At 41.9% G+C, this 15,143-nt stretch overlaps 1 protein-coding gene across 1 annotated transcript in view; it reads left to right on the forward strand.

The window, feature by feature from the left end:
* hmcn1 (hemicentin 1) overlaps positions 1 to 15,143 on the forward strand; it is a 191,236-nt gene that overhangs the window by 145,362 nt on the left and 30,731 nt on the right. The window contains exons 41-61 of the mRNA XM_084066545.1: positions 30 to 205; positions 1,214 to 1,310; positions 1,618 to 1,740; positions 1,918 to 2,073; positions 2,721 to 3,002; positions 3,978 to 4,145; positions 5,759 to 5,872; positions 6,162 to 6,248; positions 7,827 to 8,018; positions 8,437 to 8,610; positions 8,791 to 8,904; positions 9,311 to 9,456; positions 9,742 to 9,892; positions 10,161 to 10,358; positions 11,032 to 11,145; positions 11,472 to 11,659; positions 12,538 to 12,634; positions 12,927 to 13,088; positions 13,639 to 13,752; positions 14,518 to 14,720; positions 15,011 to 15,092. Coding sequence (XP_083922671.1) covers positions 30 to 205; positions 1,214 to 1,310; positions 1,618 to 1,740; positions 1,918 to 2,073; positions 2,721 to 3,002; positions 3,978 to 4,145; positions 5,759 to 5,872; positions 6,162 to 6,248; positions 7,827 to 8,018; positions 8,437 to 8,610; positions 8,791 to 8,904; positions 9,311 to 9,456; positions 9,742 to 9,892; positions 10,161 to 10,358; positions 11,032 to 11,145; positions 11,472 to 11,659; positions 12,538 to 12,634; positions 12,927 to 13,088; positions 13,639 to 13,752; positions 14,518 to 14,720; positions 15,011 to 15,092 — 3,138 coding nt within the window. The remainder of the gene's footprint in view (positions 1 to 29; positions 206 to 1,213; positions 1,311 to 1,617; positions 1,741 to 1,917; positions 2,074 to 2,720; positions 3,003 to 3,977; positions 4,146 to 5,758; positions 5,873 to 6,161; positions 6,249 to 7,826; positions 8,019 to 8,436; positions 8,611 to 8,790; positions 8,905 to 9,310; positions 9,457 to 9,741; positions 9,893 to 10,160; positions 10,359 to 11,031; positions 11,146 to 11,471; positions 11,660 to 12,537; positions 12,635 to 12,926; positions 13,089 to 13,638; positions 13,753 to 14,517; positions 14,721 to 15,010; positions 15,093 to 15,143) is intronic.

The following is a 15,143-nucleotide window of genomic DNA, read 5'->3' on the forward strand; positions in this document are numbered from 1 at the left end:
ACGTTATTATTTTGTTCAATGTGCCACAGTGCCGCCCAACATCATGGGGGAGGAAGCGAATGCCACAGTGATGCTGGGCCATTCAGTGGAGCTGCGCTGCCAGAGTGATGCCATCCCTCCACCCACTCTGTTGTGGCGCAAAGATGGCCGTCCCCTCTTCAGGAAGCCAGGGCTCACTGTGTCGGAGGATGGGAGTCTGCTCACGGTAAGGCCAGGTCACTGTGTTAGTACTGTATTTGCCTCATGATATAGCTAAAAGTAAAAAAAAAGCTAAGAGTAAAAAATATATATTATTGATTTATTTTTAATAATAATATGATAATATACGTTAGTATAATATACTAATGTAATAATATTATTATTACATTATATTATTATTACATTATATTATTGTTAGATTACTATATGTAGTACATCTCTGTCCTTACTGTATCATGTCTGATTACGGTATAAGGCCACTAGGGTTATGGCTGCAGCCCTCAAAATTAATGATATCCTGTTGCCCCAGGGACAAAGATACGGTCTGGGACAATTCTGGGACAGTAGAGAAATGTATAATTACAAATGAAATTATTACGTTTATGCGTCTTGGGATATATATCATTTTAATTGTGAGGTGGCACCGGCACAAGCTGCCGGCACTGTGTCACACAAGCACTTACACACACAAAATCCAGAGAGACCCACGCAAAGGTGCGGGAACCCCGGCAATCATCAAAATGCTTGCATAAAACTGTGTGTACTGTACGCACAAAAACAAAAAATACCAGATACATTGTTCTTGTCAGATTTAGAAAGACACACATTCGCCTGATTGTGTTTTATGAGTCTCATTCATTGTAGAAATGGATGCACCTGCATGAGCCCAATTTCCACTTCACGGTTAAGTACTGATTATAGAAACACCCTTGAATATAAGTTGTACATGAATACTCTTGCCCACTCCACCTAGACCTGTTAACGAAATTTTGGGGGTCCTTGACATGAAAAAGATTGAGCACCACTGATATAGAAACATACGTTTTTCAGAAAACTGTTGAGATTTAGGAGACATGTAGAATCGGCTTCAGGTCTCAATGGGTTAAACAAGTCTATGGGAATTCTGAATGGGGAAAAAAAACGTGACCCAGGTAGGATGCGTAAATGACGTCAGACTTTGGTGCTCTATATTGCTGATATTACTTTTTTTTTGTTTGTGAATGTCGTTTGTTAGATTACCGGTGCCCAGGTGCAGGACTCTGGCAGGTACACCTGTGAAGCCACCAACATTGCCGGCAAGACAGAAAAGAACTACAACCTCAATGTGTGGGGTATGCTCATCAATAGTTTAAGCCTGTTTTGTACTTGGTTGCGCATTGTGTCTTTCACCTAAAATAGTAGATTTACAAGTACACGCATTACTTGTCATTTCAATGTTTGTACTGTAGAGTACAAACTGTAGAAATTAGATTGTACATTATTGAACCCGCTAGGGATTTGATAGCAATTGATAGAGGTCATTGATAAAGCTCTTTTTCTTGTACCACTGTGGACGGAACATGTATTATTCTGTACAGAGATCACTGAGGCTTGAGTAAGGTAACAGTGCCCCCTGTTGGTTTCCTGTCATTATTACAGTCTCTCCTAGTATCCGTGGCTCAGAGGAGGTCTCTCCACTCACTGTCATTGAGGGAAGTCTGATCACTCTGGTGTGTGAGTCCAGTGGCATTCCACCTCCCAGCCTCACCTGGAGGAAGGATGGTAAGAATCTGTGTGACCTGTGTGGATGCGTGCGTGCGTGCGTGCGTGCGTGCGTGCGTGTGTGTGCACATGTGCGTGTATCTTAGTGTACAAATTATACCGTAAAAATCATACTCTGTGCGTTCCCTGCATATATACCGTAAACTTTGTATCGATCATGTGTGTTTCTAACCTTAGGAGCAGATCTTAAGTCAGATCAGCGCGTCAGGGTTTTGTCAGGAGGCCGTCAGCTGCAGATCTCCAGCGCTGAGAGGACAGATGCAGCCTCCTACACCTGCACAGCCACCAACGCAGCAGGCACCGCCTCCAAGGAGTACAGCCTGCAGGTCTATGGTATGTCATTACCACAACAGCAACCACCTCTGGGTCACTCAAAGAGTTTAATTTGTCTATACCTTAAAGATTTACACTTTCAGGTCGAACTACAGTAACATTGAGCAATCCAAGAAAGAAGTCATTACTTATTTTTATTTTATTTTATCAAATGTGTTTTTTATTGGCATTTTCGATTTTACACATTATTAGACAGAATGAAACATATTATGAATTATATTATAAATATATAAATATATGAATTATAAATCAACCCCACAATCCCACCCCAAACCCCCTCCACTTGAGATGTGCTTATCAAAATATAGCCTGCAGATGTTAAGAAATTCTTAATAAAAATAAAGATATATATGTCAAATTTGGGTCCATCTGGGTCTGAGAGTTAACTAATTAAACCCTATATATACTATACTTAGTTGACCAGGGTCCCACAGGGCTCTATACTTTGTCCACTCCCTTTTTTCTCTCTACACCAAAATTGCCACGGCATTGTGAGCTTGTAGATGTGTTATTTTCACCGACTGTTCGCCCCAGAATAGGGACACTAGGGTTCATGTGGTTAAATTAAGACAGACGATTTTACGGTGTATGTGAGTAACTTCTCCTGGGGGAGCGTGTCCATCACTCACCCACTTTTCTTACTTCAGTCCGCCCTTCCATCAGACGCAGCGAGGGCACAGCCAATGATGTCACTGTGACCAAAGGAGGTGACGTCACCCTCCAGTGTGCGGCAGATGGCGTTCCACGTCCAGCAATCACGTGGCTGAAAGACGGACGGCCCATCACGGGCCAGCATGGGGCAAAGGTGCTGAACGAGGGCAGGCTGCTGCAGATCAAAGACGCCAAGGTGTCAGACACGGGACGCTACACCTGTATCGCTGTTAATGTGGCGGGGCAGGCAGACAGCAAGCATGATGTCAACATACATGGTAGGAATTAACTTCTTATATCAAAGCATTCTGTTAGAGTGTCATATTCCTCAGTCATAGATCGTGCGTGCGTGCGTGCGTGCGTGTGTGCGTGCGTGCGTGTGTGCGTGCGTTCGTGCGCAATACATGACGAGCCTTTTGTGCCCAAGACACACCAAAGTGCAAGTCAATATCTGTATTCAAACCTGCACACCTGTATTCACTGTCATTACTCATTTATTTATATTTACTAAAGCCAAATAAAAAGTTTAACCAAGCCCTATTTCATACTTCAACTTTTTTTTTCAAACAAGTCATCATGAAAAATGTTTAGTTTGTAGATCTGCTATTTTAGCTTTTTTAATGTTATTGTTAAATTTTAACATTTTCGCCTAGAATGATATTGCCAAAATAGGGATGCCAGTCACCAGGTGCTGTAGGAAAAAAAAGTGCATAATTTGTCTCTGTATTGGGAAATGAGTGAGTACAAAGTACTGAACTTTTGGGACAGAGAAGTGTATATATATTGCACCTATAATAATGTGTGGTTGTCACAAAATCCCAAGGCACAGCTGGACTTGTGAAACTCTGATGTACAGTACTAGAGGGTCGGGCCGCTATGCGGACCTCCCGTCTAGTAGCCTGGCCCGCACATCGGAGACAGAGACAGAAGAGCGTATAGACGTTCCTTGCAACACCGGTGCTTGTTTCTCGCACATGATTTGGCAACGCGCAAAACGAAAGCGAAACCTAACTGCAGCATGCAAACCGAAAGCGAAACCTAACTGCAACACGCAAACCAAAAGCGAAACCTAACATGCAAGTGACAAATACGAAACAAACACGAAACCTAACAGACAAACAGACAAACACGCAAACACACACACATCCAGTTTGCCAATTGTATATATAGATAGATAGTGTAAGAGTACGTGTCTGGACAGCAATTCTGTCCATCTCTTTAATGTCCATGCTTTGTGTCTGTCCTGTGTCCAGTGCCACCCAGTATTATTGGTCAGGTGCTGGTGCCTGAGAATGTCAGCGTTGTGGTGAGGAATCCTGTGGCTCTGACCTGCGAGGCCTCGGGCATCCCACTTCCTGCCATCACCTGGTTGAAGGACGGTCGACCAATAAAAGCCACTAGCTCAGTTCGCGTCCTGTCAGGTGAGCTCCCATTGGATCTGGTTTCTATGATGAAAGTCATGGTGAAGTGGTGTGATAATCTTTTTGTTTACAATATTCCTCTGAAGTCCAGTTTGAACTCAGATCAAAGAAACTATTTTGTAGTTTAGAACTTTGCATGCAGATTATGCAGTATACTTTTTTATGTAGTGTCTCGTGAATGAAAGAACACCAAAAAATGCAAAAAAATAAAAGAAGTAAAAAAACTATTCCAAAATAGCCCATCTACGAGGTTATAGATGGACTATCTTCACCATTCATCATACGATGAAGTATAAAGGGCTTACGTAGTTAAAGATATTAAACAGTTTCACAGCTCAGAGGAGTGAGATAGAATCTCAGTCTTCCCAGCTACAGTTCAAAGGCCAAGCAGTTGCAATGCATCAGTGGTAATAAGGTGTAATGTGATCGTTCAAACTGGGGCCAAACCCAACACAGTTAACAGAACATGATGTACTATGCAGAGACAAACCCCTGGAAGAGAAGTGTATTGTTTTTGCACCATTTAACAAGATGGAATGGGAGCTCAGCGAATGAATAAGTGGCTGCGGCTGTGTCGATCTGACCCCTGAACCTCTTTTCTCCAACTGAAGATCTAAAAGAACCAGGCCGTGCACAGACATGTCTGGGTAATCCCATTTGGTCAGTGTAATGGAAGTGATTTAGGAACCATAAAACATAATTCCCATGCTACTGAAATAAGGGATGCAAACTACTGCGACTACAGACAGGCCACTTCTCTGGTTTATAGACAATTGTGTCTGTAAAGTAATATTTCTGTGGACAGAGATGTAGGCTCATGTTGAGGTGACTCTTGGTTCAAATCCTGCATGGTGATGTGCTTGTCCTATTCCACAAGCACCCACAAGGCCTTGTGTTTCAGTACGATTAATTCTCATAGGATCATTTAGCGTGTTGCTCAAAAAGTTGAGATGAAAAGTGTGCTTAAGATTTACCGCGTACGTTTTGAGAAGTGTAATGTGTAAGACTAACATTGTTTCAGTGTTTGTTAGTTATTTGCTCAGGTGGCTCTCTTAGAGACATTTAACATACAGTAATAGCCTGTTTTTCTTTCTTTGTATGGAGAGGATAATACCCTGGGATCTCAGTTTATTAGTTATTTATTCACAGCTGTTTAAATTAGTATATTTAAACAGCTGTGAATGTCCCACTCGTCTCCACTTAATGAGGTAGATTGTGTGGAGGGGTCATTTATCTTTGACTGCAGTACAGCAATGTTGTTGGAGCACTTTGTCTTTAGACATCTTCAGGGATTCCATTTTTCTTTTTCTTTTCTTTTTTTGGGCCACTTGAAATGCATTATGTTTTTTATAGTTTTTTTTTCTATTTTTGTTTTGTTTTGTTTTATCCACATTATTCTGGGTTTGAACAGTCTGCGAAAATAGCAGATTTACAAGCTCACAAGTCACAACGCGTCGCAACTGAGCTTGTAACTGAGGTTTGGTGTTGAGAAAGGCGCAAAGTTAGTACAGGGCTTTGGGGGACCCCATTTAACTAAGTATAGGGGGTTTAAGTGGTTAAAATGTCTGTGAAATGAGTGAATTCAACCAATAATTGTCCTGTTCGGTGTGAAGGAGGGCGGAGCCTGCGTCTGATGCATGTTGCAGTAGAGGATGCTGGGAGGTACACCTGCATTGTATCTAACATCGCTGGAGAGGAGAGGAAGAACTTTGACCTTGACATCCTTGGTAAGTAACCAACCCCACATCAATGAATAAATGGTTTGGCTGGTTGTTTTACTCTGTTCCTAATGACCCGCTGACAAAATCCAGTGTCCTGAAAATAAGTTTCAATCTGCATGTTACTGAATGTCACTAGACAAAACACAAACGTTTATTAATATTCATGTATTGCTTATTACATTATTTGTCATACCCTGGACTCCCATGTCTGAAGAAATACATTACATGACTAGCTATGGCTAGCTAAAACTAGTCCTTTCATTGCTTTTTAACAATCTTTTTTGTTTTTTTGCAGTGCCACCTACCATTGTGGATGAGGGGACTGTGGTTGACACTAAAGTGAAGGAGAAACACAATATAACTCTGACCTGTGAGGCCACAGGTAAGTGATATCTGCAACATGTTCTGCATTTATTTGAAAATAACAAACATTTTATAAATTAAAGGTGCTGTAAGAGATGGTTATTTTTGGTTAAAACTTTTTTTTTTGTTAAAAGGTTAAAGCTCTGCATTCTGATATAAGGTATACAGTTTGTTCAGTAACAGGGGTCTCTCTCCATCTCTCCAGCTTTTTTAATGGGTCAATTTAGCGCGTCACCAATTTCATCCAGTCAGGAGAACCCATTTGTCAGCTTCAATTTTATATTGTTTCAGTTCCAGTTTTGTCTGCTCTTTTTTTCCTCCATCACTTCCCCTTTCTGTATCCTGTATGAGTTCTCTCTCATGAGTCGATGAAATTGATATCGCAAGCTGAAAATGTATTTTCTGTTCACTAAAGAGCTGGAGAGATGGGGAGACCCCTGTTACTGAGCAAACACTCGACTCAATGATTACTATTGGAATAAATAGCTATTTAACACTTATTTCAACAAAGAAAATCACTTACAGCACCTTTAAAATATAAAGCAGTGTTCAGATTTTATTGGGAGATCACAGAGTTGTATTAATAAACACTTAAATCCTATATACTATATACCGAAAATAGTCGATCTACAAGCTCACAATGCATCGCGTTGCAACACGTTGTAAGCTTGTAGATTGGTTATTTCGGCAAAGAGATTTGAGGGAAAAAAGCTACAGACTTATTATAGAGCCCTTGGGGACCCTGGCCAGCTTCTATTTTACAGTTGGCATACACATGTCAATCATGGGGGCGATCACTCGGATCCAAGTTCTGTGTATCATGACTCCTCAATCATTTTCTGTCGCACCACATTGTAAAATTAATTTCGACGAGGATGGGATTCGAACCCACGCGTGCAGAGCACAATGGATTAGCAGTCCATCGCCTTAACCACTCGGCCACCTCGTCATACTGTATATTGTAAAATGCAAAAAAAAAAAAAACATTTTTTAAAGGTCTCCTTGTCTATGTGTGTATTTGGTCTGTCTGTCTGTCTGGCTAGATATAACCTGCCAAAATATAAAAATACAAACTGACATATGTCAGCACTGGGATCAAATCCCAGTGCTGAAACGGAAACAGTATGCATGTATGGATTTCACCAAGCCCGTTGACTGTGGTTAAATTATAGCAGCTTTTCTAAAAGACAGACAAACCTACACAGACAAGATCTATGGTTTTCTAACAGAGTATTTTTCCTTATACTAAATACACACCCAGACATTTAAAAAAAAAAATAGTATATTATTTGTACAGTAAGACGAGGTGGCCGAGTGGTTAAGGCGATGGACTGCTAATCCATTGTGCTCTGCACGCGTGGGTTCGAATCCCATCCTCGTCGATTAGACAACCTTTTAAACATGGTGGGATGGATAAGGAACGTCCACACACATTATTGAGAATAGTCATGGTACTACTGTACATATCCTTGACAGACAGTCCCCCTCTCATTCACGTGTGTAACATTTAGCAGATAACTGACATGTCTGTGTATGACATGCCCAGAATAGGGACACCGGGCTTCATGTGGTTAACCATGGCTCTCTCTCTCTCTAGGTAACCCTGTACCAGATATCAAATGGCTGAAGGACGGCCAGCTCTTGGTGCCTGATGGACGGCACCAGGTGTTGTCTCATGGTCGCTTTCTCCAGATCTCTAGTGCCCAGGTGGCAGACACGGGACGCTATAGCTGCCTGGCATCCAACAGTGCAGGGGACCGCAGCAGACATTTCAACCTCAATGTTCAGGGTAAGAACACCACTCTAAAGGTCCTCCCACACGGGGAAGTGTGGGAACGTGTCGAATAAACGATCCGAAAATGTGCCGGCGAATATTTCACACCAAACTATTCATTTGGTGATGCCTCATTCATACAGGTTGATGCTTTGATTCGCTGAGAAAAATCTCCCTTATTTTGAAAAAAACATTACGTTGCTTTATCTCCATGTAATATTTGCATTCTACGTGGATGTACTCATGACGCAAACGACAGTTTAAAATAATGTGAATTAATCGCACAACATTTTAACACAGATTACATTTTAAACAGATTAAAGCACAGTCTAAACAATGGTGGGCATTCATATTATGAACATTAGTCAGGTCAATACATAATAACATGATTAAGATTTAAGAGTCGACTAAGTTTTAATGTGCTTCCTGACAGTTTCTCCCACAATCTATGGCTCTGGTCCTGAGGGCTCTGCAGAGGAGGTGACAGTCACCCTGAGCAGCCCTACCTCTCTGGTGTGTGAGGTCCAGTCCTACCCTCCTGCCCTCATCACCTGGCTCAAAGATGGCGTCCCCTTTGAATCGAGTCGCAACGTCCGAGTCCTTCCAGGTATGGAGGATCAAGTCAACATGTTTTTCCCTCTTGCTACACATGAAAATTCTCAGTGTTAATTTAACACTGAAAGTGTACAGATGGAACCAAATGAACCCGTGAAGGGTCCATATGGTTCCAATAGAATAGAATCGGGTTTATTATTTATTCATTCATTTATTCACTTTGCTTTGACAGGTGGGAGAACCTTACAGATTCTCAATGCTAAAGAGGAGGATGCTGGGAGGTACACCTGTGTTGCCACCAATGAGGCTGGAGAGTCACTGAAGAACTATGAGGTCAAAGTTTATGGTGAGTGGCATCAGTTAATCCAAGATGAACTTAATGTATGTTCTGTGTTTAATTCAGTATGTGGTACTGTATGTGCATACTGTAGTTAAATCAGGGCATTCCTGTCTAAATTGTCTCTGTGTTTAAGAACAGGCCATTTTGATTGACAGGTAGAGGGTTAGGGTTGCCATATGTGAAGCTTTGGTTTGTTACGTATTCTTGCATGTAAGCTCTAGAGTGAAAATACAAACATAATGTAACATGTTCCTATACATGTTGAAAGATAAGTACAACATCTAAAAGTAACTGTGATCTGTCTAAAAAAAAAAAAAAAAAGCAGATATTAGCTGTTTGTCAAAAAGCTGGACTGTAAATTATGATTTAAATATGTAATCTAAGTCATGCTCGTCTACTCTCTACTGTTCAGTTCCACCTCAGATCAATAAGAATGACATCCCTGGGGAGAGCCTGGCCCCTAAAGAGGTAAAGATTACAGTCAACACCACCCTGACGTTGGAGTGTGAAGCCCAGGCCATCCCCACACCTGCTCTGCAGTGGTACAAGGATGGACAGGTACTGTAGCATTATTGTATCTGACTGCTTATAAGCCTTGTAGGTTGGCTATTTTCTCCACTGATTGTGCTGTTTCTACATGTTTTGTGTAATTCCTACTTGTCACTTGTCACTCACTGAAAATAGCCAATATTGCACACACGCACGCACACGCACACACACACACACACACACACACACACACACACACACACACACACACACACACACACACACACACACACACACACACACACACACACACACACAGACAGACACACAGACTTATATTTTCTTTCTCCATAGATCCTGCGGGCAGATGATCATATCTCCATCACATTCAATGGCCGTATTGTTCAGATCAAGCATGCGCAGGTGTCAGACACCGGCCGCTACACATGCGTTGCCACCAACATAGCCGGGGAGGATGAGAAGGACTTTGATGTAAATATACAAGGTGAACTGGGTTCCCATTGAATGGTGATACTGTATAAACTGGGACTGTTACACAGTTTGGTTTAGGGAGTTTTGGAATGTTTATGGTGTCATACTAGTGCTGCAAAATGTTTTGCTCCACAGAACTCATGACTTTACAGTCATTAATAAAAATGTGCATGTATTGTTATTGATCGAAATTATCCCCCTGATTGACTACAGTATCTAACTGAGTTATGAAATGATTGCAGGCAAAGTCTTAAACACCTCAATGTTCTTTCTTTCTTTAGTTCCCCCTAGTTTCAATAGACCTGATGGAGTGAGAGACCCCACCTCGTTCCCAGGCAGCGGTGGAGAAGTTAAGGATGTGATCCTTAATAATCCCATCTCGCTTTACTGTGAGACCAATGCGGTACCTCCTCCAACACTCACCTGGTATAAAGATGGTAGACCACTGGCCTCCAACGACAAAGTGCTCATACTGCCAGGTGAGACTGAAAGAGTCAGAGATAGAGATGGCACCGTTTTACCTGATTTATTCTTGGTTGATAGCAGATCACTTGCAGATCTACAGCATTTACTTGTAGGTCTGCTATTTTCTGTGCATGACACCAGATGTAACCAAGTATATATCAGGCTTTGGTGGCCGAGCTCTCGCACTGCGTTTGCAGTTGTTTGCTTTTCATACTTTATGTTGTTACTTTCTGCATCATTTTATTTCTTTTTTTGAGCACGCACTTTATGTGTATTTGATATTGTTGTCCTGTTATCTGACTTTTGCTTTGTTTCTTTTCTTCTTTACTTTGTTTCTTATGTTTTATCCACCTTTTTCCGCAGGAATTTACTGGGGCAAAGGCCTGGTGGGGGAGATATCCTGCGGAGGCACATCGCGAGTATGCAATCTGTGACCTGCTATGTTCTGCTGGCAAATGTAAACACACTGTGCTGCTACTTCCTACTTCCTGTGCCTCCGCAGGATATTTCCCCCACCAGGCCTTTGCCCAAGTAAATTCCAGCGGAAACAGGTGGATAGAGATTGAGTTTGAGTGTTTGTAATGTATATTTATATTTGAGTGGAGAGAGTGTGGGGGGAGATCAATGAGACAGTGACCAGGCCGAATCCAGCATAAACCGTATGTGTGTTTGTTTCTCCGTCCTCAGGGGGGCGCGTGTTACAGATCCCTAGGGCCCAGGCTGAGGACTCAGGAAGATACACGTGTGAGGCGGTCAATGAGGCTGGAGAGGACTCCATTCAGTATGATGTTAGAGTATTACGTGAGTAGAGGATTTAATTCTGCCTCAAAGGTGCAAGATTTTGTATTGAACTGGTGATTGAGGTATTATGAATAACACTTTGTGTATGCAGTACACTTATGTTTTTTAACCACTTGAACCCTAGCATCCATATTCTGGGGGGAACATTGACCACAAATAGCTGATCTACAAGCTCACAATGCTTTGCAATATGACGCGTTGTGAGCTTGTAAATCGTCTATTTTCGGTGAACAGATTTGGTGTAGAGGGAAAAAAGGGGACCAATTAGAGCCGACCCTGGTCAAGTATTAGTTCACTAAGTATAGAGGGCTTCTGTATGCCTCCAGTGCCCCCTTCTATCCGGGGAACAGTCAGCGACTTTCCTGATGAGGTGACAGTCCTGATCAATAAGACCACCCAACTGGATTGTCATGTTGATGGAAATCCGGCCCCCAAGATCACCTGGCTAAAGGACAGCCAGCCAATCAGCTCTGACAGCACCCACAGAATCTTGTCCAATGGGCGCACTCTGCAGGTTAGTACCGGGGAATGCCTGAAACCATGGCCTTATAAAAGACTGGTTCTGTAACTGACAATGCTTTTAAATTCCACATGAAGCAAAATGATTTGCTTGTGCAGCACGAACTGTCACACTGTATATTTTGGTATGTCACAAAGTAACCAAGAATTGCTTAGAAGGGTTACTTTCAGAATGTAGTCTCAGCTGGTGCAAACTGATTCTTTCAAACAATGAAGTATAACATCATCAAGGTCCCATGGTGTAATGGTTAGCACTCTGGACTTTGAATCCAGCGATCTGAGTTCAAATCTCGGTGGGACCACATCTGTTTAGAACTTAGCACAATATCCTGTTACCTTTGTAATGTCTGGAGGGCTCCCTCGCGGTGGAAGTCCTGTGTATGGGTTCACATAACCCAACAACCCTATGCAAATCACGCCACTGCTCGTTATGATTACCCCTTGGGGACAAAGCAGTTAGGCGATAAGTGTCCTGTTCAGGGACACTTCGATACACTTTGGGGCTAGGAGGTGAACTGGAGAACTTCTGTTTCTACCATTCAGCTATGGCTGAATGGTAGAAACCAGTCCCATCACTGAGAAAGCTTAGCTTTAGCCTCTCATTGGTTGCCAGTTTGCATAGCAACATCCATTCCAACCAATCGCAATCTACATCCCTCACTTCCACAAGCACTTCTCAGCCTTATTGTTAATTCAATAGAAAGGGTTGCCTAAATTGACATCAAGTGTTTGTAGGCTTAGGCTATACGGGCTGGTGCAAAAAAATGTCTACTAGTGTGTTTAAGACTTAAGCAAACTCCATAATCTATAAGCCACACTTGATGATGTATCTGTGGTTTTACCCAAGCCTATGTGTTGCCATCTGTCTCCCAGGTGGTGAATGCTCAGGTATCAGACACTGGGCGCTATGTGTGTGTGGCTGACAACGTGGCTGGTAGCTCAGAGAAATCCTTCAACCTCAATGTTCATGGTGAGACACAGTTTTAACAACAATGCATGACTGAAGTTGGCAAGTTAATCAATCACATCAAGTACTTCAACTTCTACTTTAAAGTTTCTTGTGTCATCAGTGTAAAAGACAAAGTATTATAATTTTCCTATATACATAAGGTGTGTACTAAACAATTTTAATAGAAATAAGTACCTCTGTTGTGTAAGTAAGGGACAACTGTATTAACTGTATTATGTATTACATGTGTGGGAGGGGAGGGGGTGAGGTGCTGTATTGACTTCTGTATTGCTATTCTTCTTCCTTCGTCCAGTGCCTCCCACCATTGTAGGCCTGAGCCCTGAGAATGTGACAGTGGTGGTGAACAACTTTGTATCGTTGACTTGTGAAGCCACTGGCTTCCCCCCTCCCACCCTGAGCTGGTTAAATGACAGGGGCCCTGTTCAGGCCAACACCAATGCACTCATCATGCCAGGTACTGTACTGCCATGGTCCATCTGTATTCAGAGGAATGTACATGAATTGAGGCCTATACAGGGTTTGATTTGCTGGGGGATGGGGGGAAATACATGCCTCTCTGCTGCTGATGTCCCCCCCCCCGATCATTCATTTGTATTTTATTTGTTCAGACTGAATTACATACAGACAGTCTGATATTTATTTATGTTTTATAATATCGAAATGTAATAATTTAATAAAAAATGTTAACCACATTAACCCTGGCATTCCTATTTGTTTCTTGCCTTTTTTCTTTTTCTAATTAAATAATTTTGCTAATAGAATATCCACACGACGTGTCACAAGGTGACGCGTTGTGAGCTTGTAGATCGTCTATTTGTGCTATACAAAGAAGTATACACAGTATAGTGTCCTCTGTTTTTAGGTTTTTTACTAATTGAATCATGGGTCTAACTGTCAAAGTGTATTGACAAAAAATTGACAAAAATCTCAACATTACGAAAGATGTAACTTTTTTTCAGCTGATTAGACATTGTTGTCTGATTTATGTTATTGTTCCTCCTTAGGTGGTCGGACACTACAGATTCTGAGGGCCAAGATATCCGATGGAGGGAAGTACAGCTGCGTTGCCATGAACCCAGCAGGAGAGGCTCGCAAACTCATCTACCTCACCGTGTTTGGTCAGTCCCTACTCACATTCAGCACTCAAAGCTCACTAGTATACACTTCATGTAAATAACAAGAGACAGGGTGAACAATACTGAAAGATACACCACCTGTCCATTGAACTCAATGTTGTGAGATTGCTCCATCACTATAGACAAAATGGGCGATACATTATTATAGAGACACATACATTTGTTTGTTTGTTTGTTTGTTTGATTGATTGATTGATTGAAGTATTTTATTGACAGAAATGCATGAACATATTATTTTGTACGTTGTATCTGTCAAAAGGATAAAACACAGTAAAGTTTGAGAGCCTATTTACATTGTTTTCATTTCATTGTAATTGTGTGGAAACTGAGTACCAAGTATTGGGTGGTAGTAAAGTCATATAGAAAAATGTAATCAGTAATAAATATACTATAGCGCACTTTCCAATAATAATAACACAAACATCAAGGGTCTATGCCTATGGAACCTGCTACAGCTCAGTTAATTAATGTTTATAATTTATTCGAGAATTGAGAATGCATTAGTCAACTTTTATCTGCTTTGCATTAGTCAACTTTTATCTGCTTTGTGTATTCTCTAACTTAATGCACTCCAAACAGTACTGCATCCTTTCTTCTTCCAATCTGGGTCTCCTATTTCCTATCTCCCTTCCTTCCTGTTTCCCTCCATCTGCCACATCTCCTCTGCTCGCCTCCACTCGTTTCTGATCTCTGTTTCCTTTGACAATCATTGCATCTATCTCTCCATGTCCTCATCCACCCCATCAGTTCCTCCCAGTATTCGGGACAGCAGTGGGGACTCTCCCGTGGTGGTGAGTGTGCGCACCGGTAAATCTGTGACATTGGAGTGTGAGTCGAACGCCGTACCCCCTCCCACCATCACCTGGTACAAGAACGGCAGGGCAGTGACGGAGTCTGCCAATCTGCGCATCCTGGCAGAGGGGCAAATGTTAGAGATTAAAGGGGCAGAGGTGAGAGACAGATGGATGGATGGATGGATGGATGGATGGTACAGTATCTGCTCTCATTTTTTTTTAAGCATACCTTGTTTCCAAACAAACACACCTGCTGGTAATGTGGTGAGAGCACATGCTGTACATGTACAGGAGAACTGTGCACACACTGTGCACAATAAGTAGGCATACTGCACAAGATATGGGAGAAACAACTCCACTCCACTCCACCATTAGTTCTCACAATGGCATTCATCCGTAGCTGAAAACGTCATACACAAAACCAATGCATTTACTGTGATTTCTAGGTGTCTGATACAGGCCAATATGTGTGTAAGGCCACCAACGTTGCTGGTCAGGTGGACAAGAACTTCCACCTCAATATATATGGTAAGTATGGTAAAATAAAATAAAACCTATGCCGTTTGAAAGAGAGATCAG

The sequence above is a fragment of the Gymnoscopelus microlampas genome (assembly GCF_963454915.1).
Source record: "Gymnoscopelus microlampas genome assembly, chromosome: 9".
NCBI classification, from domain to species: domain Eukaryota; kingdom Metazoa; phylum Chordata; class Actinopteri; order Myctophiformes; family Myctophidae; genus Gymnoscopelus; species Gymnoscopelus microlampas.